This window comes from Stigmatopora nigra, unplaced genomic scaffold (genome assembly GCF_051989575.1).
Source record: "Stigmatopora nigra isolate UIUO_SnigA unplaced genomic scaffold, RoL_Snig_1.1 HiC_scaffold_26, whole genome shotgun sequence".
NCBI lineage: Eukaryota > Metazoa > Chordata > Actinopteri > Syngnathiformes > Syngnathidae > Stigmatopora > Stigmatopora nigra.
In genome coordinates this window covers 879053-902385 of record NW_027551605.1, presented here as the reverse complement: position 1 = coordinate 902385, position 23333 = coordinate 879053, and the positions used below count along the sequence as shown (strand labels likewise).

Sequence of the window (23333 nt, the reverse complement as noted above, 5' to 3'; positions counted from 1 at the left end):
TCTCCTTCCTAGAATCCTTCCATCCCTGTCTAACCTTTAGGAAGGACACCTGATGCTGTTCATCTGCACCTGTTTGCTGCATGGCAATAACCTGCGTCTGCGTGGGGGAGTGCTAAAAAGATGGCAACATTAGAAAGCAGGACTCTACGGTGTACATGAATAATCATGCACACAATGACTGTTAAATATTGCGTGAGAACGAGTGAGTCTGTGGCACCATCTGCTAGATCAACCACCTTTTATGGTTTTTAGCTCTTTTTATCTGTAGCCAATACTAGTCAAGTTTGATAAATGTTTATTTCATTCTTTTACTTACTTACATCATACTTTTTCATCTTTCCTGCCAGACCTTCCTTTGTTCCTCACTAATATTTCCTCTAATCCATATTTCATTTTGCATCCTTACTAGCCTGACTGCTGTAGTAAGCTTTTCAAAGTCGTTCTAAAATGGTCAGAATTGGCCTTATCTCATTTGCAGCTTGACTCACTGCCCACCTGACAGATCCCCTCTGATCCTTTCTCCACTTCAGCAGCAGGGACTGACATTTCTATAATGGATGTGGCTGATATTCATGTTTGCTCGAGTAATTACAGAACTTTAGTTGTGATTTGATGCAGATTAAATTGGCTTGAATAAGGACTTAAGTTTGATACTTTAATAACTATGTTAAAATACTAACCCATGATTTTCACTGAGGAAAAGTTCAACCCAGAATTTGTTTTAGCATAGCGCTCCATCCATGCATGAATGGATGCCATCTTAATCAATTTATTTGGGCACAAAAAATGTTGAGATAAGCATATGTGAGTTTTTCAATGTAACCAGTCGATTTAATGCTCCAACCTGTCTAAGGGCTTCTCTTAGAATGGAACCATCAGTAAAACAGGATTCTATTTATGTGAGCATCAGTCAGGGGTAATAATTCATTAGGCAGGCCCACTGTAATGAGCCTGTGCAGACAAAGCACCTAGTTTCCAGTGTGTCCTTTTCCCCCTTGTGAGCTGTGATCATAATGACAGCACTGTGTGCTGCCTGGTTACATGCTGAATCAGCTCATTTTAATAAATTGCTCAATCAGGGACCCAAAAAGTTAAAGTTATTCATAAGTAGTCATGAAAATAATAAATGACATCACTTTAATTATAGTGGTTATAATTAATATTAGAATCAAGACATCTCATTCACAGTTGGTGGAATGAAACATTTAGTTTTGTTCAATTAGCCAACATTATATTGTTGTTTCCTATTCTTATTATATTGTAAGCCTAATATTGCTGTTATCCTCTCATAAGTGACTCAACACGCTCAAGGAAAACCAAAACATTGCATTTGACACAAGGGTGACGTCTATAGCGCACCAAAACGCCATTGGTCACAATGTCAGTAACAGGAAATGTGATTGGCTGCTGCTGAGAGGTGAAAGGTTTGCATGTTATGTAGCCACCAAGATAGCCAGCCATAGCACTGCTTGTCTTCACATTTTACTCAGAATCTAGCCCAAATTATTATTATTGCATGCACCTAAGTATAGCCTGCTTAATCTTTATGATCTTCTATAGTAATCGCGTCGGGATTTTGTTGCACGATCGCGAGGAACTTCCATATTTCTCCATGCAGCTCTCAGGGTTATGCATCTAAAACTGTCCTTGTTGGCACTGACATTTAGAAGACGGGTTTAAGTTTGTATCCTGATCAATGGCATACACAAGGTTACTTCACTTACTCAGAGCTGCAACTTTGACACCAACACGAACCGCAGGGGGTGGACGATCTTTCCGAAAACATGTCAGTACTTCAGCTTGGAGAGCCCAGAGCCAAATGTCAGCCTGGGTTATCGATGACTTTGGCACGAATGAAGTACTCAGGTACTCAGACGACATGCCAATGCCCACGGTTACCTCGTCCAGCCAAGTGATCGTCCAAGTGCACGCTGCAAGTCTCAACCCTTTGGATCTGGCCATGAGGGGTGAGTGGGATGCTCCCTTAATGAATTTACATGCACCCAAGTCTGGCTACTTTTTGTAATGTTCATATTTTCATTCCCAATTCTAGGAGGATATGGAGCTAAGATTCTTAAGCTACGTAAGGACCCATTTTCAATTATGAACAACGATGAAGGTTTTCCTCTGATCCTGGGTCGAGATGTGTCTGGTGTTGTGGTGGAGTGTGGATCTGAGGTTACACATTTTGAACCAGGAGATGAGGTACTTTGAAATGTCCAAGACTTGACATAAACAAAGAATTGCTCCTGTTAAAATTTGATGATCAATATGTGTGCATCAGATTCTATATTCTGTATTCTGCCCTTCTGTAACATAGATTCAATAATGACATCATAATTTTATACAAAGACTAACATTAGCATCTCTGCCTAGAAAGTAATTGACTTATAAGAATTCCATGCAGTGAATGTACAATATAATTATGTGCAAATGTTCTTTCTCTAATCTACTTATAACATTGTACACTATCTCTATGGACAACAAATGACTCTCACAATGAACTGATTAATGATATTTAAAAGAACCTTGATCTGATATCTCATAATATGCTCCAGGTTTGGGCTGCAGTGCCCCCATGGAAACAGGGCACTCTGGCAGAGTTTGTCAATCTATCAGAGTACGAGGTGAGTATTTAGCGATGCTATATTTTGAAGTCATTTAGAATGGCAACAGTTGATGTATGAGTGTCTCTTGCAGGTTTCCCCCAGACCTAAAACTTTGAGTCACATGGAGGCGGCATCCATCCCATATGCAGCCAGCACTGCTCTCTCTGCACTTGTTCATGCGGGTGGTCTTTGCAAAGAGAGTGCCCCCGATAAAAGGCAAGAATCCACCTGATAGTGAACACTTAGCTCCATTCCCTCATCATTCACACACAGAACACTATATAAACTGTGTAATTCTTTGACTGTTTGTAAAACAAAAGAACACACTCCTCTTTAAATCCAATATTCTTTAACTGCACACCATGTTTGCCAAGGTGGGACACTAATTGAATGTGATTTCATAGAGTTTTGATCACTGGAGGATCAGGAGGTGTTGGGACCATTGCTATTCAGGTGAGCCTAAGATCCAAGTTTAGCCTTCTGTCCTACTATCGTGTTTATATAATTTTTTTCTCCCTATGTCCTGCTAGTTGGCAAAAGTCTGGGGTTCCCATATTACAGTCACATGTTCTCCAAATGCAGTGGGCCTGGTCAGAGGACTTGGAGCTGATGAGGTTGTGGATTACACTGCGGAAGATGCAATAGACCAGCTAGAAATGATGGAAAAGTGAGTGCAATGATTGTGGAATTTATTTTTATACATATTACATTGATTTCTGATTAAATCTTTCATTAAGTAATAAGTCTAGTTTCCATGACTGAAGATCAGCGTACACAATTATTGCACACCAAACAAGTGAGATTAACAATGTAGTAATATCCCAATAGAGCGAATTACATGTATGCCTTTTAATTGCCAGATTCGACGTCGTATTGGACTGTGTGGGTGGTGACACTGAGGAGTGGGTAGTGGGCTTGCTAAAACCCTGGTCTGGGGCAAAGTACGTCACACTGGTATCACCATTGCTCTTCCAAACTGATTCCCGTGGTCTGCTGGATGGATTCCTTCATGCCGGCTCCACCTTAAGTACAAAAGTCATACAGGTAACACATTCAAACATCCCACGGAATCAATGCATGTGGGGTCTACGCAATCAGTTGATCAGGTCTAGTAGCAGGATAGATATGAGTTGTAAGGGGTGGCATTCGCCTGCGTGTGCCAAGCGTACACCTGTTGCTGAAACAGCAGTATGTAGTGTTTGTGCAGATTGTAGCCAATTGCCCCCTCCACACCCAGCAAATAGCAGTGTTTGTATGTTTCTTGCCAAGCCTACCAGCCTCTTTTGTCCATGGCAGCAGGCAGCTGGTCAGTGGTCTCGCCCTCAGAGTGCCTCTGTTACAGTAACATTATAGCTCAACTGAGCCCTCTACTGTTTAACATCCTCATAAATCGAATAGAGTGAGGATCCAAAACTTGTTGGTGTCAAAACTGTAATTAGAGAGAAGAATATGGCTTCTTCATGTATTCAAATGGAGGCAGGTCAAGGCTGAAATTAATTCTCGGAAAGAATCAATGAGTGTTGAAAAGTTTAAAAACCTTTTTTTGCAGGGGTGCTTCTGAAAACAAAATCATTTCACACATAGTTATTACTTCCGTTCACTATTTTGATTTGCCTGCTTGACATTGAAAACCCAAAAGAGAAGGCCAGTCCCTTTTCTCTGTGTGGAATTCATTCATTGAACTTTTTTTTTTTTTTACTATTCAAGGTTGAAGGAACATTAAAACATTTTGCCTTGATAAATGGGATTCTATTGGAAAGGAACTCCTGAACATTTTCCTTAAAGCAATGCTATTATCATACTTTTTAGATAGTTAAAAAAAGAGGTCATAAGAGTCCCTAATTAAATTATCATAGTCTTTGTATCATACAATAGAAATAATATGATGTGACTTGGAATGGTAATAACTTGCTTTCTAATTATTACCTTAAATTTGTTCTCCTTTCTAGAATATGGTTTCAAATGGAGTATTTTACCGTTGGGGATTCTATGCTCCAGATGGATATGGTCTGGATGAGGTCAGCAGACTTATAGATGCCGGAAAGGTACTGTATTAACTTACTACTGATAATGTGATGAAATTTAAGATTGCTTATCATGAATTCCTTACATTCCCCCTGCAATTTGTCCTGAAGTAAACATAACATTCTTGTTGTGCTAGTCGGGTATCGTCCGATTGAATCAGTGTTGGGATGCTGAGTGGATTTTTACATTATGCTGAGCAACTATTCGCACAGTCGCATTGGACCTTTTGTCCAGGGGGGCTTAGAACAAGCAGCTGATTTAGACCTGTGGTGGGAAGCTATGGGGACACTCATCCACCTCCCCACACCCCACAAAGTATTACACTCAGTCAAAAGTTTTTTTTTTCAGTGTGACAGCCGGCTCTCACTATTCATTGTTAATAACGAGAGATGCTGACCAGAATAACTGGCTAGAGCTGTGCAGGATTGTCCAGCCTCATCACATTCTATACCCTGCCCTCACATTTTCCACATTGGCAGCTCAGGAATTCTAATTGTTCATTGGATATACAGTATTTACAGTAGACATACATAATTGTTCAGTTGGTAACCAGGTATATTCAGTAAAATCAAATATCCAGGTGCACTGGTCTTTATAAAGATGATTTTACTCATTTTTCTGATTTGATTACAACATTTTTTGTTGTTTTTCTTTGCTATGTTTTATGGATAGGTCTTACCAGTGGTGGAAGCTCAATTTCCATTCAGCCAGGTACCTCAGGCTTTTCAGAAGTTGGAGCACGGCCATGCCCGAGGCAAGACAGTCATCAGGGTAATAGAGGAGAAAGATGGAGAGGAGCAAGAAATAGGGCAGGATATTGCTCAGGAAACAACAACACAAATCTAAACGAGAATGGATGCTGTGCAATTTTTAGGCCGTCCTCTAAATGACACAGGACGAGAAAGTGGGACAAAATAGCTTGAAAAAATCATCACAAGGTACCTTAAAAGTGACCTTTTACATCATGGTGATGTTTCCCACTATGACTATTACAAGAACAATTAAATAGCTTTTGTTCATGTTGTACCTAAAAACATCTGAATGTATATTTATATGCTTTATCAGCTTCTTTTTGACAAGTTGTGATGGTTATTGGTGGAGTGTGATAAAGGATTTTAAGTCAAAAAATATATAAATTATGGATTGATTTTTGAGGATTTGTGGAAAAATGTATTATCTCAACACTGCAAATCCCTCAGGATGATTTTAATGAGTATTCATTAAAATGCATGCATCTTTTCTTGTGATAAGCAATTTATATTCATCATCTTGGAGTGTCATCGTGTAGGCATGCATATAATTAAACACCACCGACCAAGCCAGGGAAAGTACTTTTTTTTTTTAATGTTGAATAAAAGATAATATATCTAGCAATAAAAATAGATGAGCTGTAATAACACTGTTTAAGTTAATTACAAAACGTGAACTGATTTATTCAATCATTGAAAAAGCAAAACAATAACATTAGCTGTAGTATTGGAAGATTTACTAATACATTCCAATCTAACGCTTGTATTTTGACTTGGGTAGTAATACATTCTTAAACAGGTCTTTCAATGACAACAAACATTGCAGCATAGTCCTCAAACAATTGTCTTAATACACACAAGAGTCTTAAATAATTTCTACATCCCACTTTTGTTGTGCTTTATGTGGATCCAGAGAGTTGAGAATGACTTGGTTTTTGTCATAATGAAGCCCCCCTGCAATAAAATACAACACATAAATGCAACATTTTGTGATAGTCTAAATATTTAAACATGTTTAATACTACATATAAATTCAGGATATAACCACATGGAGTAGAATCACCAAATAGGGAATAATTTATCTTCCAAATGATTCCTATTCTAGAACAGTTTCCCTGTGGGATATTGAAAGTGGTGCCATAAATCCCCAAACTATTATTATGAATGTTTTAACAGGACAAATTGAATTGTCCATAAAACCACAAATGCAGTTGTTTATTAACCCAGATTCACATTCCACTCTTGCTTTTATTCCACAAGGTGTCAGTGTGGACAAGGATGCAGAAATCTGGACTGGAATAACCAGGGCATGATGCATAAACGGAAATAATAATTCCTAGTGAATGTTCAACTAATTTGCATTCTCAGAACTGAGCCTGGAACATATCGTTCTGTTGTATAGATGGCATCAAGTGAAGTCTAATGACAAGATATAAGGTGTAATAGGTACATTTAAATAGTTTCTTAGGTCACTACTTCCAAAATTTGGATAATTTTGCCACCGGATGATCCCTCACAGTGACACATTGGTTAAAAAGAAACAAAATAAATCATTATCTGTATTTTTATACCATTAGAAGCTCACCTTTCACTTCCAAGACTAGATCAGGGTTGGGCAAATAGCGAATAAAACCCTCAGGGGTTATGCTCCACACGTGGTTGTCTCCCTCTGATGTGAGGCCCACCCGGCTTCCTGCAATGATCACACTCCCACTGGGACTGAGGCAGCACTCTTCAAGGAGCTGGAATATGCAATCACCACCCACAAAGTTAGTACATTCTCTTTTTTATTGTTCCTTTTTTAGTGGAAACAACGCTGTCACCCTGGTACCTTGCAATGGAGATGGCCGCCACGGTAGACCCAGATCTGCTCAAGGCCGTCAGTTGCCTCGGCTTCTTGAATCCGTAGCAGTTTGACCTCTTCCAGATCACCGGTCAATGAAATCATCAGTCCCGTTTGTCTGTTTCTTAACCTGAAATGTACATGCCTCTATATAGAGAACATGAAATCAAAAGTAAAAGTGTTGCGGTTATAATGATCAGTTTTCAAGTACTGAGTTAACATTACTGTCATACATTCAGCTTTATGAAAGTAGGCTTTTCTTATGTACCTGTAAAAGGGGTCGGAGGGATCCAATTTTATTCCACTTGCTAAACTGGAGCCAGTCAGGTACCTCACCGGGTTTGATTAAAATCTGAGCCCCCCGGAAATTGATGCCCTCATATAATATCCACCTGACAAAACAGAAAGCAAACAGACACACATATGATGTACCAGTCTGCTTTTAAGAGGTTTTGGAAAGTACCAAAATACCCGAATCAAACAATACAACACTACTTGTTTTGCAACATTCTACCCACTCAAGTGCTATGGTACCGCCACTAAGAGACACATGATGCAAAATTAAACCCTTTTAGCTTAAATTTGTCTGCCTTTCAGGTTGTGAGCAGCTGGAGTTCTACTGCTAGTGTTTTCTCTCACACAGTATGCTTTATATTTCCTCCATTCAGGCTCACACCGGTGGTTTGAATGTAACACATCAGAAGCAGATTTCCCTGGTCATCCATGTCAGCCAGTGTTATAATGCTCTAAAAGAAGCACCGACATTGTTTTTTTCGCACTCAAACTCCATCTTTTTACAGAATAAACTTGATTTCCCTTTACTTTTTGTGTAACCAAAATCATATACTACATTGTATAAACATTGTTTTTTAACCATTTCCATTATTTTTTCTTTTTCAAGACTACCAATGTCCTTGGTTGTGTTCAATCTTCAAGGTTTCACTATGTCTTACATTGTATAGGACTTGTATTGAAAATTCTTTCTTCTGCATGTTTACCTTGAAAGTCACAGCTGTGTTTGCTGACTATTATGTACAGTATATTTCTGTTAGGATTCAGACTTATTTGCCAGTTATTCTCTTCTATTGATTTTTTTTTTCTTATGTTGGACTGAGTTAGATGTAGGGTAAAGACCTATGATGTACTTTTTGTGGTTCTGAATAGGTAATACGTGACAAAAACGGGCCTGCACTACAGTAAGATGTCATATTTGCAGAAAGTAGTCAATTTGTAGGCAATTCGATCGCAGCCTAGACGACCAGTGCAGTAATGAATGTACTCACATGCCCCCCTCTACTAGCAAGGACTGGATCCGAGCACACCCTTCAGCCAGCTGAAGGTTGACACACCCATCCGTCAGCACCACCCGCTTTCCACGCAGACCACTTCGTTCGAAAAGAATGATGGAAGGCTGGGAGAACTCCTGCCAGAGGACAGAGAAGCTTTTAAAATACTACAAGCAGTGGGTGGAGTGCGGCATGCCATGTAAAGTCAAATGGAGATTTTTGTAGTGTAACCATGGAAACATGGAAACAGACAACACTTAACCTTTGTACCTACTCGCCATAGTTTTGCTGGGCACGGTGTTGGCTAAAAGCCTTGTAATAGAACATTTGGGGATTAAATCAATAGAAAAGATTTTTTTTTTCCAAACAAAAAAAGTTATTATACAATTTGTGTGTAGATTTTGTAGAGTGTCACTTCTAAGCTGTATATTATTTATGGTAAGATGATAGTTTGTGTATATTTACATTCCTTTGGGACATGTTCGTAGAAGTATTCTTAGTTACCTCAATTGGGGACTAAGTTAATCATGCTAGAGAATCATTATGCACACTTTTTTTTTTTAAAATGAGATTTCATTTTTTATCTAATTTTGTTGTCCATCATGTGAGAGATAATCAACTTACAAAGCCCACAGTCTGTACAGAGCGGATAGTTGCATTTGCATTGCTATAACCCATTGCCCTCACATCCTGGTAGTTCCCTTCCTCCAGTAGATACATCCTACCAGCATAGTCCGTGCCTTCAAATGCGAGCCAGCTATGGGATGTAAACACAGAGTAAGCTCAAATCAACAACATTAGGTTGACATTGAAAAAAGAAACTTGCTCACCTGCCCACCAAAACTTTGCAGGAAGCCACTGAGAAGCCTTCTTGGAAGGTCGCCATACTGGACTCTAAAGTAAGAGCAGTGCCTTGAAAACTTGGCTGGGAGAAAAGTTGCACCTACGGACACAACGCAAAGCACATGGAACATTATAACTTGCCATGAATAGCCATTGTGAGTTCTTGTAAGGATTCCAAGTTAAATGTACAATTATCACTTACTATGAATTTAGCTGTGTTCTCAAAATTGTCCTGAAACACAATAACAAAGAGTTATTTTTTTTCCCCTTTGCAGTCGTATAACTTTTTGGGTACTTTTCAGTGCAAAACAATGGAGACTCATAATCATGTGGTTTTGGAACAGGAAAAAACCCTCTATGAGTCACCACGAGCATCTGACAAATATTTTCCTCATTTAGTGGGCATTTCATTCGCTCTGGATTTTTCGGTCACATGTTGGAAAGAGGCTCAACATTATGAAAACTTGTCAGTTCTCTGTATCAAGTGAGGACACGCACAGGGGTAATGTGACTTGTCACATGAATGAAAGTCAATGTCATTGAACATGCCGACTATTAGGATTCCACTATCACACACAGTATTCCTTTTATACTGTAGACCTTGTATGCATTACCCTAATTGTAGTTTAATCGTAAACATTGCCAAATGCACATTTAGTACTGCTTTTTTTGGTTAGAAAAACATGTAAAATTAAAAACTACCTTTCACTTGCATGAAGTTACTACTGCAATTGTTTCTGCCCACATTTAGAAAATTTGTTACAGAACTCCATGGAAATAAACAGATATCTAAATCTCATACACTACAATTAAAATTAGGGAAAGAAAATAATAGTATTAGTAGCCACAACTTGGTGAAACAATAAAATATATAGCAAATATAATGATAATCAATAATTTACTTAACTTATAATTGCAACACATTCTCAACAAGGAGGGTTTATTATATGCAAAGGTGACAGACAAACCTTTCATAAGTATGAAAGAAACACCCTGCCAGGCTATATGAGACACACGATATGACATATATAGGTTAATATTCAAATAATATTTGAGCGTACATTGATAATCACTAAGGTTTGGAATTTCCGTGAAAGATGAAGTCATTGAATGCACCACAAACGCGGAAGTTCGGTGTTTGTGGCGCACAGGGGCGCACGTTTGAATATTTGGTACACGAAATCACGATTAAACAACGATCTCATCAATATACAGCGATGGCCCACAAAATAGTAAGAAAGTTAACTTCTGCAGGAATAATATCCTGCCCTAATCTGTTTATTTTTGTTGGAGTTTAAAGCAGAGCAAAAACAATGTACCCAACACTAAATTCCATCACCTGTTGAGTCCAACAGAATAATTGTGTATCGAATACGCGGTTTTCCTTGACAAAATGTAGAATATATTTCATTGGCGATGATGTTTGTAATAAATATTTATTGATTTAAACTTTAAATAACATCGCGTGCATAATTACGCACACCTGTTGGATTTGATCTCAATATATTTCGAAGTAACCCTATTTTTTCATCACGTGTCTTAGAATTGTTTGAATATTTTGGAAAACATCATGATCCCTTGAATATTTTCAATATTAATTTTATACATCTTTATAATCATGAAATTAAACTTCCTTTAATTGTTACACAAGTGGCACGGTGGATGAGTGGATAGGATGACGCCACGCAATTCTGAGATCAAGGGTTCGACCATACTGGCCCTGTTGTGTGATTTCCCTGTGCTTGTGTGGTTTTTCTACACCAGCCCTGATTTCCTCAAACATCCCAAAAAACATGCCTGGTAAGTTGATTCAACATTCCGTCTTGTTTAATTTATTAATTTTTTTCCACTATGACTGAATGATTGTTTGTCTCGGTGACCTGATTATTATATAATAGGGATTTACTGATGACACATTTGTACCCAGAATGAGTACTCAATATGTTTTTGTCTTGCATACGTCATGAAAATATGCCACATTTCCTAAAGAAATACAAATCTCATTATACTTCATGACAATACAGTAAATGTCAGACGTAAAGTGCATCCGAATTATACTCCTGTAATGTTTTTATGGATACAGATATCAGTATTAGTATTTAAATTATTATTTACTGTATGTGTGCTTTCACTGTGCTATACAAATTGATATTTTTTATTTGTAGCTTGGAACCAGTAAGTAAAAATGAAAAGGTTTGCATTACCAGTACAACAGGCATCACTGAGCCAATCCGATGTTGCAGTGACCCCCAGTCTTCCGGATTTCCATACAATCCTTTTTCCAAGATGTAAGACTCCCCACAAAAACCAGGTTCTTCAAACACAACCCAGCTAAGGAGAAAACATAAACTGTTAATATTTTATGTTCTTAATTATAGTGTGGTCACTGCATGGTTAAATGACTAAATTTCCTTGATCAAAATCCATAGTAAATAATGCAACTGCAGAGACTGTTACATAATAAAATATGTATTTTTAGAATGAATAATATAGGCTTTATGTCCACATAACAGTTGAATCATGGGCACCCATTGGCTCTGCCTTCTCTGTTTGTTTATTCCCCCTGGCAATAAGTTATCATTGGTTAAGGTGTGGCAGACTGTTGCTAACCTACTTGTGTTGACATGTCTGCATGGGTGTGGTAACTTTAATGCTACCCACACGCCTGCACTGCCCTCCCACTGTATGGCCGAATACACAACAATTCACAGTAGTTGTCACATAATTGTTTAGTTGGAGCCCATTCTTACATTCCACTGCTGACATCAACAGACTCCGTCTTGGTGCCGTAACCTGTGTCATCCATATTCATGACAGGCACGATAAGGTCGATATTGCTGCCTCGGTCACTGAAATCTTGGTTGCTGAACATTTTTAGGTGTGGCGAAAGGAAATCCTGCAGCAAATGTAAACAAAAATATTGTTTTTATTCCTAGAAAACCTCATCATCCAGAGAAACTTTCAAAACGTTTTTAGTTCTTATTACAAGTGCCACAATTAATTGATACGTGTTTTTGGGGTTCAGAAGCCTGAATAAACTTCACTTACAGACAGAGTAGGGCGTAATGAGAGTATCTGCCCCGAACCTCCCCAGTCATTACAGTCCAGGTACTCTCCTTCCTCCAGCATGTACTGTTGTCCCTCAAACCCTTCCTCACTATAGCCGACCCAGCTGGAAAACAATTGATTTTCGGTTGATGCCTTCATAAGTGAAGATGGAGACCACCTTGACCAAAATACCGCCAAAAGAGCAACAACTCACAATCCTCCGATTATCTTCAGAGAACCCACAGACTTGAGCTTGAGGGTATCAGGGTTTGTTTCGTCTCCTTCATTGTCACAGAGGTTGAAAATGTCACTGTCGATTTCCAAAAAGGAACCTTCTAGTCCAGGCTTTTCGTAAACCAAAGCCTGGAAAAAAGCAGTAAGGAAAACCTTTTCAGCAAAGTTCATATGTTGCTATTATGTTTATAATATTAGTCATTTTTATTATTTATTCTTATAGAGTGTGGGTTGGAAGAAATTAGCACACAATAAGTCAGGACTTCAAACTTAAAACACCCAAGTGTATTGAACTTAAATTCCTTACCTTAACTTCGTTTGGATTTTCCACTTTAAAACCTCCCTGAAAAAAAAGATGAACAATGTCAGCACAGACCTTGGCCATATTTGTAGGAATTTTGACAAAACTTAGCCAAGATTTCCCTTTTTTTCCAAAGGTTATTGTCACAAGAGTTGTGTTTTATGTCCATTACTTTGGCAGTTCTATAATACTGGTAATGCAAAATGCTTTATTGGAAATGCTACAAACCATTTTTAGTGGTTTGAGAGATCCCACAAAAGGCGATGGGAAGCCCCAAGCCTCAGGAAAGGGGTACACTCCTGTTTCTAAAACAGCAAGCATACCCTCGAAGCCTGGATCACTGAACACCAGCCACCTTAGGGCAAGGGAAAAAAAATACGTTTAAATCATTTGTATGGATGATCCATTAACATCCATGATGTGAAACACAAGATTCGATAATCTACAAAATCTTATTTCCAAAGTTATTACTGCAAGGCCTTGGGCAAAAAAAAAACACGTCCCCTGTCTGATTCATTCAAGGGGCGTTACATTTTCTCCTTTCTCTGCCACACCTTTTGTCTGAGACTCACATTCTCTCTTCACTTTCTAAGTAACCTCTCATTTACCACCTCGTGTCTTCTAACAGGCATCAGCACGACAGACATTCCTCCGCAATCACTTGAGTCACCACAAACAATGAGGAAGCAAGTGATGACAGAATCCATGTGCTTCAAACTGTAAGTATCCAATTGATCACAGCGTACAAATCATCCAACATCCTTAATGTTAAAAAATCTAGAATAGATTATCCCTTGGAAAACACTATTTCTATTATGTGTCTATCCCAAGATGAGGACTATTTAAGTGTATTTGCTTGCTAGAAGCATATAACTGTTTTTCAGATAACTATAGCCTAAAAAACAGCATCACAAGCTGTCATTGGTCAGAGAGAAAAAAATAACTTGATTATTAGTCATAGGCCTGGCCAAACTATGAAAAAAGTGCGACTTATAGTCCGGAAAATACGGTACTTATATCTATGAGTTACTTACACCCCAGAGTGAACTTGGATAGAAGCAGTGCTCAGCGGGATGCCAAACGAGCCAATCTCTATGGCGTCGTCATGGTAAGATGTCACTCTACCGTGGCCCTCGGGTTCGGCGAACAGATCAATTTGAGGGGTGCTGTAATCCTGCAGAAGGAAATGGGACAAAATGGCATTTATTAGCAGTGAGGCATGATCCGACTTTAAATCATTCCTTGGAACTGGAACAAAGTGATTTTAAATGTAGCTGTCCAGGAGCTTACCGTGAATACAAATGTGATAATACTGTCTATTTGTGAGATGGCATACAGTGTTTGCTCATGATAACGTATCGAAAAGGTCAAAAGAGTTGAAGTCATTCGGAAGACACACTCACACGGACAGCAAGACGAATGGACCCAATCAGCATTGGTGAGGTGTTGTTTGACTCGGGTTCTGCCCACTCGTTTCCCAACTCGAGCCCACCCTCTTCCAAAGCAATACAGCGTCCTTGAAAATTTGGTTTCTCGTAGAGAATCCAGCTGTGGTAAAAGAACAATTCTTAAATTAATTGAAAAAGAAATGCATGATTTTATAGTCTTTTGGAGTGTTATAAAATACAGGCACAAGACATTTTTTGAAGATAGTGAGGAGAGCTAAACTGGCTCTTTGTTTTGTAACAACAATTGGTTTACTGGTTTGACTTGGCTGCTTTCTTTATTGGTTGGCTCACCGCAGTTTGCTAAACAAGGCATTTGCTAAACAAGGCATTTGCCACTTTGGTTGTTTTTTCTAATTTACACTGTTAAACTTTAACAATGCATTTTTAAGGACTAATCTTTATTCTTCTTACTGTAGTCAGCAAATATCATTTTTTAGAAAAATATGTTTTGACTTTGACTGAAAGCATGTAAAAGAAATAGGAGAAAACTAAATTCTAATAGTTAAGAAAAACAACAATATTATTAACTCATTAAAATGTAATTAATCTGAGCCTCTTATCCTTCAGGGCAACATTGGCACATAAAGAGTGTCCAACACTACTAAATGGAGAAGCACTTGAGTTTTTTGCAAAAAAAACCTGAGATGTTTACAACTCACCATCCTCGTACGACCTTCACTGATATGACGTTTGAAAACTGCAGGTGAGTCGCATCCTCTACATCGCGATAGATCTCATATACTTCCCCACTGAACTCAGCTTTTTGGAACAACATTATCTGTAAAATCATATGGGGAGATGGAACAAAATGAAATTCATGACAGTAGTCATACCAGGCCTGGGCCCAAAATATTGTCTAAATATAGTATTGAAACCACATAGTACAACATATGAAAAACAGATGTTTTCACTGCACAGCAACTCTGATTTTACAAAGTGCCATCCACTCTAAATATAATTGTCTGTGTGAAGCAAGGTAAGTACTGTACCTTTCCAGGTCTCTTATGAAAACCTTTGGCAGTCCTCGCCTAGAAGGCAGAAGTACATAGAAATTACCATGACACACTATGTGGAGAATGACAAATATCTGCAAGAGAGGCCAGTCTGCATTTCTAATGCACCACTGATTATCCTAACCTTTTCGTTCTGCTGCCTGGGACACAAATGCCTTTACTATAGTTTTTTTTATATATATATAAATGATTCTCTCAGTTTAGGTCATTTCTCGAAAGCACTATTCCGATCATATAACGCCGCGTTTAGAGCAATGGAAGTATAGATAGCCATTGAGGATATTATTCAGTATTGTTTGGTCAAAACCAAAACTGCAACATTCAATGAGGGTTTCCACATTATCATAGAAATCGTGAAACAAATGACTGTGAGCTGTAGGCGACAGTCTGGTCTTTGTGATTACCCAAAGGCAACCTTTTTTGACAAAAGATTCACTGTTTGTGTAAATAGAGAGGCTTATGTTTCAACTAATGAGGATTTTTGGCACAAGAGCGGAAGGGTGAAATCATGTAGCTTTTCAATGTACAAATTGTCATAGTTTTTTTTTATGATCATCTTACTACAATGTTGAAAGGAGATCACGTTACAGAGTCAGATTTCCTCTGAACTGTCAATGTTTTAGTGTTTAGTTAAAAAACAACAACATGGCGTGTGTGCGTGACATTCTTACATGATTAGTAGGCATTCTCTGACTCAGATGCTGCTTTAGCTCTGGATTTGTTGGGTATATTTGAGATGTGTTTCCATTTCCAAAAGGAGGCACAGTATTGGATAGGTTCATGCTTGGTTTTGCACTTAGATCCACTTTGGGGCCAGTAGCTGGAGTTGGCATTTTAGCTGTAACCTAATGAATTAACAAAAACAAACAACAACAAAAAAATGTCAGTATAATAAACATACTTTAGCTTTAAAATGTGTGTTACGTGGACAAAGATTTCCATCTACACGTATGAGAATAACATAGAAAAACCAACCTCTGCTCTCATATGCAGCTGTTCTTGCGTTTTCTGCTCTGTTTTTAAGGGATCCCGAGGGAGGTACTTCTCTAAATAGTCAGGCAGCTTGATGTCGTTAAAGGAGGGAAATGGAGGACCTGAGTCACTGACCACGGCTTCTGTTGGCTGGATTTGGTCTTTGATTTGCATGGTGGAATTTTCAGCGAATGAACTGGTGGTAGTCTGAATAGGCGTGGTTGGATCTGATGATCCATTTGTTGAGTTGGTTCTCTCTGGCAGGGTCTGAACGCCATTTCTTCTCGCCCTGGCACTGGGGGAAGTTAGACTGTTAAGGACACAGCTTCCTTGTAAGCGAGATTTCACAACAATATGGTCATCTCTCTCCTCTTTGATGCCCTCCTCTTCTTTCGTATTAGTCTTGTCTTTTAGATGAGACGTTTCCAGACTACTGATCAAAAGACACCTATCAGTAATACTCCCCCGGGTGGGCTTTACAGGAGTTTTCTTTTCGGGGTTTTGGAGCTTTGCTAATAAACTTGGGCCTGTATCAAAGGACCGATTTTTCTTCCTCAGGCCAAATTGAAACTCCTCGGGGTCGAATGTCTTTTCAAAGTCTTCCCTGATGGCTGGCATTGCAAATGGAGGTTGTGGCGTCCGTTGTGTGCTGTGCTTACGAGGTGGTAGGGAAAAGGGAGCGCAAAGTTTCTTGATCCTCTCAACAAAGTCTTCATCATTGAGGTCATCATTGTCCAGAAGATTGCTTTCGCTAACAGAAGCACTCAGCTTTGGGTTTGGGAATTTAAGTCTCTGTTTAGGAAAGTCCACATCCAGCCAACTTGATGGAGCATCCTGTTGAATCGAAGAATCATCTCTGCTTAGTCCACGTGGAGAATGCAGTCTCTTAGGAGGCGAGAACTGGTCTGAGTTCATCTTTTTGGTGTTGGGGGGAGTTGAGTCTTTCGGAGTTGGACTCTCCTTGCTTTGGACTCTGTTGAATTGTGAAGAAAGAGCACCACTCGCAACTGGGGGGAGTTCAATCTCTTTATTATCTTTTACAATAACTGTGGTTCTAGTTTGGGTACTTTCAGAAGAGCTTTGCTGTTTTTTGTCAGAGTCCTTGAAGTAAATAGGCTTACTTGTTTGCATTGTATTATTTCTTTCCTCAAATGGAAGGGGATAGGGTTTAGTTTTTGAGGCCGGAACTGAGGCTTTCGAATGCTGAGTTTCATCGCCCTGGCTTTCTGCATCACTGCCCTGAGTGGATATACGAGTAGACTCTTTAACAGTTGCCTTATTGTTACTCTCTTCACTTATAAGCACTGGAAAATCATGAGAGACTCTTACAGTCACTCGGTTTGAGTCAGCAGCATTGTCTTTATGTTCTTTGGAGGACAGATCAAGAGATCCTTCAAGTTTTTTCACTGGTTCAAATTCATGATGTTGTTCTGTTATAGTTATTGACGGCTTAGATTCTCTTTTGACCCCATCTAAAGATTTTGTTGCTACCTCAGACACATTTGTTGCTGTTTCCTCCTTGGAAGACCCCCAAACACTCTTTTTTCCAGTCTTCTGTTTAACCATATCGACCTTATCCGTCTCTGTATTTTTAGTAGCCGTTTGATTGACAGTTAGTGTTGAAGTGGGTAAGTTTGAGGCTCCTTCAGCTTTTCCTAACTCTGCTTTTTTGATATTTTTCAAAGAACTTGTTTCTTCCTCGGCTTGACTTTTAGGCCTATCTGTCGTGACACATTCCGCCTTCCTGGAATTGTCTTGTAAACTCCCCAAAGTTGTGGTTGGCATTTCAGTTTGTTTTTTATCTGTTTGGATAATCGTTTGTGGAGTTTCTTTGACTTGTTGTGTCTTTGATTCATTATCATTTTTAGCCTCACTCTGACCTGTTTTCTTTACTCCAATGCTTTGGAGGGGCTGTCCCTTTTCTGTGTCTTTTTTACATGGCTCTTTTGTTTTCAGTGTACTTATTGGTAAACCCTGAGATGGTGGTTCCACTTGTATTTTCGGACATTCAGCAGGTGGGCCCTTTTCCTCCTTTTGGGATGAACTAACAGAAACCTTGTCAATAGGTTTCTTTGTGCTCCTGTTAGAAGCAACTGTATCAAGATCGTCTTTGTTGACGGATGTCGGTTTGGTAATTATCTCAACTTTGTTGACCAGTTTATCAATATTTTTACTGTGAATATACTTTGACTGTTTATCAGAATTGGGTGTCTCTTTTGCAAACATTGGTTTATGAGAAATAATTCCTTCGACTTCATTGGTTGGGAAAAAAACTGGCTCATCTTCTTGTGTATTTAAAGAAGTGGCCTCTTGCTCACTCAAACTTGGCTTGCTTTCACGATTTTCGCTAATTGGACTTGTTACCTCCTTGCTTTTTTTTCGCTTGGACCGAGATCCAGATCTGTTTGGGGCTTTGGACCGTGGGCTGATCTGTTCTGCATGATCAGTTGTGCCTTTCGTTGAATCACTTAATTCTAGGCTGTTCAATTTTTTACCCTGATTTACCACCTTTGAGGTCAGTGCTCCATGTTGTTTTAGAGGTGCGGAACCTGTCACCCCCCCAGCAGTGGTATCCTGTCCATCTGGTTTTACTGTTATCCCAGTCACTGCTTTAGTATCCAGTTTACCCTGATAGTCGGGTTTTGACGACTTTAATGCCACAGATGTAGTGGATTTTTTTGTAGTTGCTGTCTTGGATGATTTTTGAGGCAGCATTGATTTTGAATTGTATCCAGATTCTGCTGTAAAGTTCCTCGCTCGCTCTTTAACTGTCATTGGAACGTCATTTTGGGCTGGCAAAGGGCTGGAACTGCCAATGCCATATCGCTCGGCTGATTTTGACCTTGACAAAAATTCTGGTTGGAGCTTCTCGGTGGCTTTCCTAGCAGGGGAAACATCAGCACTCCTAGGATTTTTGAAGGGTCTTTTTAGGCCTGTCACTGTTCCCTGGAACTCAAATAAGTTGATCTTATCTGCAATTCGGCCAGGGACTGTTTTCTCCTCTGGTTTCTTGTCTTGTTGCCTGTGTAAGAAGAAAAAAAATGAAGATATAATAACAAACTTTAGGTGAATATTTTTTTAGTTGCTCAAGTGGTGTAGAGTTGAGTTAGGCTTTCTAAAACAATGCAGTATTTAAAAACTAGATGGGTAGGTTAAATTGTTTCCACACCCATTATTTATAAGGCTTATCACCCGTAAACAGTGTCTAAATATTTTATTATTATGTAAATGCTATGAGTACTTCAATATTATTTATCAATAATTTAGAAAATAAGACAAATACCTTCCATCGGCTTGTTTTTTGAGCTCTTTCTTGTCTTCCTTTTTGCCATAGTCCTGTTGCAATTTAGATTTAATGTCCTCCTCTGGTATACTTTTTTTGAAGCCCAAAGGCACATTTTTGGTAAAAAGTTTAACTTCATTCCGAGAAACCTTGATACTTCTCCGCTTGGCCTCTGGGGTCTCTGTCTTCCTCTCCACTTTGTAAAAGCTGTCATCCTCTTCCATGTCTGTTCTGCCCTCAACGTTGCATGTTAAACTGGTTTCAGTGACTGATCCTGAGCCCTGGAATGTGTCTGAATACTTGGGACAGGATGTCTCATTTTCCCCACCTCCAGGTGAGGCCAGCGAGGTGAGGCTGTCCTTGGAGGAGGAGTCTAATGGCTGCTTTTCTCCATGACTATTTGGACATTCACTCTGTTGTAAGAACATTGAGCTTTCAGACGGGATTCCTTCTGCCCCAGGTGGGACTTCAGGAGCTGTTGTTTTTTCCTGAATGCCAGATGTGTCATCTCCATGAAAGTTTTTCTTTGTTTTCTTCTTGCCAGAGTTTTTACGGCCCATGTTGTCTATCTCAAGGACCAACTGGCAGTCTTCAGATAATTTCTGTGACACTCCCTCCTGTGGCACAACCACCGGTTTCAAATCTGCATTTGTATTTTCACCAAGGCTTGGAAAAGCTGGAGAATTTGGTGGTTTCGATGAGACTGGTAGATTTTTCTCAAACCTTGTGCAGACCACTTTTTTTTGTGTCAGAGAATCTTTCCCGCAATGAGTCACACTTGTGTCCTCCACATACACATGGAGCCTTTTTCCTGCCTGGGCCTGTGTTGGTTTATGGGCAAAAGGCTGATTGTTGACTTGGTCACAATTCCATACCGCACCCTGCTCAGAGGAGGAGTCAATGGAGGGATCCGTTAAATGACAGGCAGTTCTGTCAGAATTCCCACTTGCCAAAGTGCCATGACAGCTCTCCTTGGTCTTCCCTATTCGCTTCTTTTCGCCAAATAAAAACTCCTCCTCTTTAGGAGGAGTCTTTTTGCTGCTTACAACAGAGCCTTTTCTGTGGCTAGACTGTGTGGCGTCCACTTCTTCAAAGCGAAAAGTGTCTCTTGAGGGATTCAGTGGATTGTAATTGGAGATTTTTTCTTTCTCCTCCTGCTTGTGTTTCAGTGCAGCATCTTGTGTGGATTTTTCACAACATTCTCCCTCCGACTTGACTGCTCGATCAGGGGTGGGAGAAGAATTTTCTGTAGGACTTTTGGGACTTCTTCCCCTCCATGGAGATAGCCAGCTCCCGATTCGGCCCAGGACACTAGGACTCAGTGGTTCCTCTGGCTTCTCAGACTATGACAAAAAAGCAGATGACTTACTTAAATTGCATTGCAATAAAAAACATATCTTTTTTAAATCGACCTCCAGAACCCATGCACTTATTTTGCATTGTTTAGAGAGTATAAGCGCATCCAGGGTTATAAATACAGTGCATTGTCTACACACAAATGAGAGCGTGCAGGTTTAAAAATTTTTGTTCTTTTTTAAATGACATCCAGATACCTTATTTTCGGATATTTTATTTCTATTTTCTTTAAATGGCCATGCATCTCTTGGCATTGTATTGACATGCAGTAGAGCATAACCTGTAAGCTTACCGTAAATACCATATCATTCAGAGTCTTTATGTAGGTGTTGAACATTTTGCTTTAGAGCAAAATTTCCTACAGACCATGAAACAAAGACATGACAACAGAAATGATAAAAAAGGAGAAAATATCCCCATAGAGGACATTTTGCCTGAGCCAAGTGACAGATCGATCTATAATTTTGTAGCCAAGTGCAACTCACCTTTCTATCAAACTTGAGATCTAAACTTGTTCTTCCACCCGAAAAAAATGAGCTAGCACCACTGTGAGTTCTACACACGCAGGCATAATTGAGCGATGAGCTTTTGGTGTTTTAGTCCATCAGCTAAAGACCATCCACAACTGTACAAGAACAGTGTAGAGTGGCATGTGAGAAATGTGCTGCTGCTCTAAATTCTGCCCCCCCCCCCCCCCCCCCCCCTCCCAGCAAATGCAGCTGTGTGGTTTGCGTGATGCCTTCAGTGAGCCTTGTTATAACGGCTTCCTGGAACCAAACTGGATGGGTAACAAATTATTTACCAGTCAATTCTGCCAGTGATTGGCAACTTTGGCACATCAAGTCTTAGTATAGCGTGTCGTTCACTTCGGCGAAATAACTAATAGTTGCTTGAAAGGATGGTATCAATGTGGGATGTACATCAGTGTCTTACTTACTAAATACTTGTACTTTTTTAAGGTTACATATGAATAGAAATAAATTAAAGCAACATTTTCAACTAAAAATCTATTTTCCTTTAACCTTATTGATATCTGACATGCATATTGCCATTAATGCAATTAGTTTGAACCCTGTGAAGTGAATATATAGTATATTGTAGTATTACTACAATACCTACTTGCAGATGACTTTTTAAAACTAATACTGTCATTTAAACATACTTTGCATTACAAGTGATAACAATGAAAGTGAAATATTGACCTTTAATGCTTATACAAAGTATCTGTTGAGATATAAACAGCATGTTGGTAACAAATAGTTCCCCTGAAACTATCTAGTTCTTTGTGGAGAATACCACACAGTACTACAGTACTTTTTTAAGAATCCAAATTTTCTTCCCCAGCATTTAAACGCAGCAAGAAGGCTGAGCTCTATCGCACGGGGGAAATGACGCTCCAGAAACCCCCCTAAAATGTGCGTGCGCTTGTTTCATTTGGCAGTTTGACTATGTCTGTCTTTTAGAAGAAGCACATTTTTAACCCCTCAACCACCAAGCATATTTGTTAATCAAGTAAACAAAGCAGATCAAGGCTCATGTGTGCCTTAAATTGAATATTTAACAAGTCGTAACACTATGGCTCACGGCTTTGAACAGGGTCTGTTAATTATTATGCACAGCGAGTCGTGTTTACAGTTTAAACTCGCACTTTGGCGAGGCTATAAAAGGACTGCGATCACATGCGTTATCCAAGTAATAAAAAGAAGTTTCTCAAACGGGAAAAGATTTTGGCAAAACCAGTCATGCTTGCACAATGCCTGCAGTACAACCCCAATACACAGAATCCCTTCCAATTTAGTGAATTTAACAATCTTACCATGATCACAGTGGTCTCCAGCTAGTCCCCCTTGTAGAGAAGCCTGGTTCTGGTTATGTCTGATGAATATTTAGTGCGCCTCCCTACAAAGATCGCCTCGGCTTTAAGCTGCTGCAGATCGCCGCACAATGCTGTTATAAGTCATGAGGAGTCTATCAAAGTTTGTTTTTTTCTTGAGAAGTGCAACTCATCTTCCGTGGCAATGAGGGAACACGACTGTCGATGGAATCTGGACGGCCCAGCTTGAAACAGAACAGCCCCAGGCGTTTTATTGAGCGCATAGTACATACACAAACATGCGGACAGTTTTTTGTTTCACCAAAATACAACGACGTGTCCTTTCAGACACTTACTTTTGGGCTTGGTATCTTAATCTTGTCTGTATTCGGACAGGAGATGATCAATCATGTGACAAAGTGTGAATGCTGTTTAAAAAAAGGACATTGTTGTGAGGGAGAGAGAGACTAAAACATCAGTAACGGCTCCCTCTGCAGGAATGAACATCAA

At 39.3% G+C, this 23333-nt stretch overlaps 2 protein-coding genes and 1 long non-coding RNA gene across 4 annotated transcripts; 2 read left to right on the top strand and 1 right to left on the bottom strand.

Moving 5' to 3' along the window:
- The first annotated feature begins 1399 nt into the window (after positions 1 to 1399).
- On the top strand, positions 1400 to 6366 carry LOC144192407 (NAD(P)H oxidoreductase RTN4IP1, mitochondrial-like). Its single transcript, XM_077711493.1, has 9 exons — positions 1400 to 1967; positions 2054 to 2205; positions 2559 to 2627; positions 2701 to 2825; positions 3014 to 3062; positions 3140 to 3276; positions 3470 to 3653; positions 4559 to 4654; positions 5307 to 6366. The coding sequence occupies exons 1-9, from the start codon at positions 1697 to 1699 to the stop codon at positions 5478 to 5480; spliced, it is 1257 nt and encodes a 418-aa protein (XP_077567619.1). The 5' UTR covers positions 1400 to 1696; the 3' UTR covers positions 5481 to 6366.
- Positions 5955 to 23220, bottom strand: LOC144192406 (uncharacterized). Of its 2 annotated transcripts, none has more exons than XM_077711492.1 (22): positions 22827 to 23220; positions 19655 to 20997; positions 16375 to 19393; positions 16071 to 16244; positions 15376 to 15414; positions 15046 to 15164; positions 14342 to 14486; positions 13973 to 14112; positions 13167 to 13293; positions 12945 to 12980; positions 12618 to 12766; positions 12404 to 12527; positions 12106 to 12251; positions 11560 to 11686; positions 9558 to 9587; positions 9343 to 9455; positions 9137 to 9269; positions 8510 to 8649; positions 7495 to 7618; positions 7215 to 7373; positions 6969 to 7125; positions 5955 to 6337 (listed from the first exon to the last, which is right to left on the bottom strand). In XM_077711492.1, exons 1-22 carry the CDS (start codon positions 22827 to 22829, stop codon positions 6249 to 6251), a joined length of 6636 nt encoding a protein of 2211 aa, XP_077567618.1. In that variant the 5' UTR covers positions 22830 to 23220; the 3' UTR covers positions 5955 to 6248. The 2 variants fall into 2 exon arrangements, with proteins under 2 accessions (XP_077567618.1, XP_077567617.1); XM_077711491.1 differs by lacking the exon at positions 22827 to 23220 and adding an exon at positions 21303 to 21366.
- Positions 11005 to 15028, top strand: LOC144192408 (uncharacterized). Its single transcript, XR_013325113.1, has 3 exons — positions 11005 to 11155; positions 13567 to 13657; positions 14954 to 15028. It is a non-coding gene; the product is annotated as an uncharacterized LOC144192408 (long non-coding RNA).
- Positions 23221 to 23333: the final 113 nt, after the last annotated feature.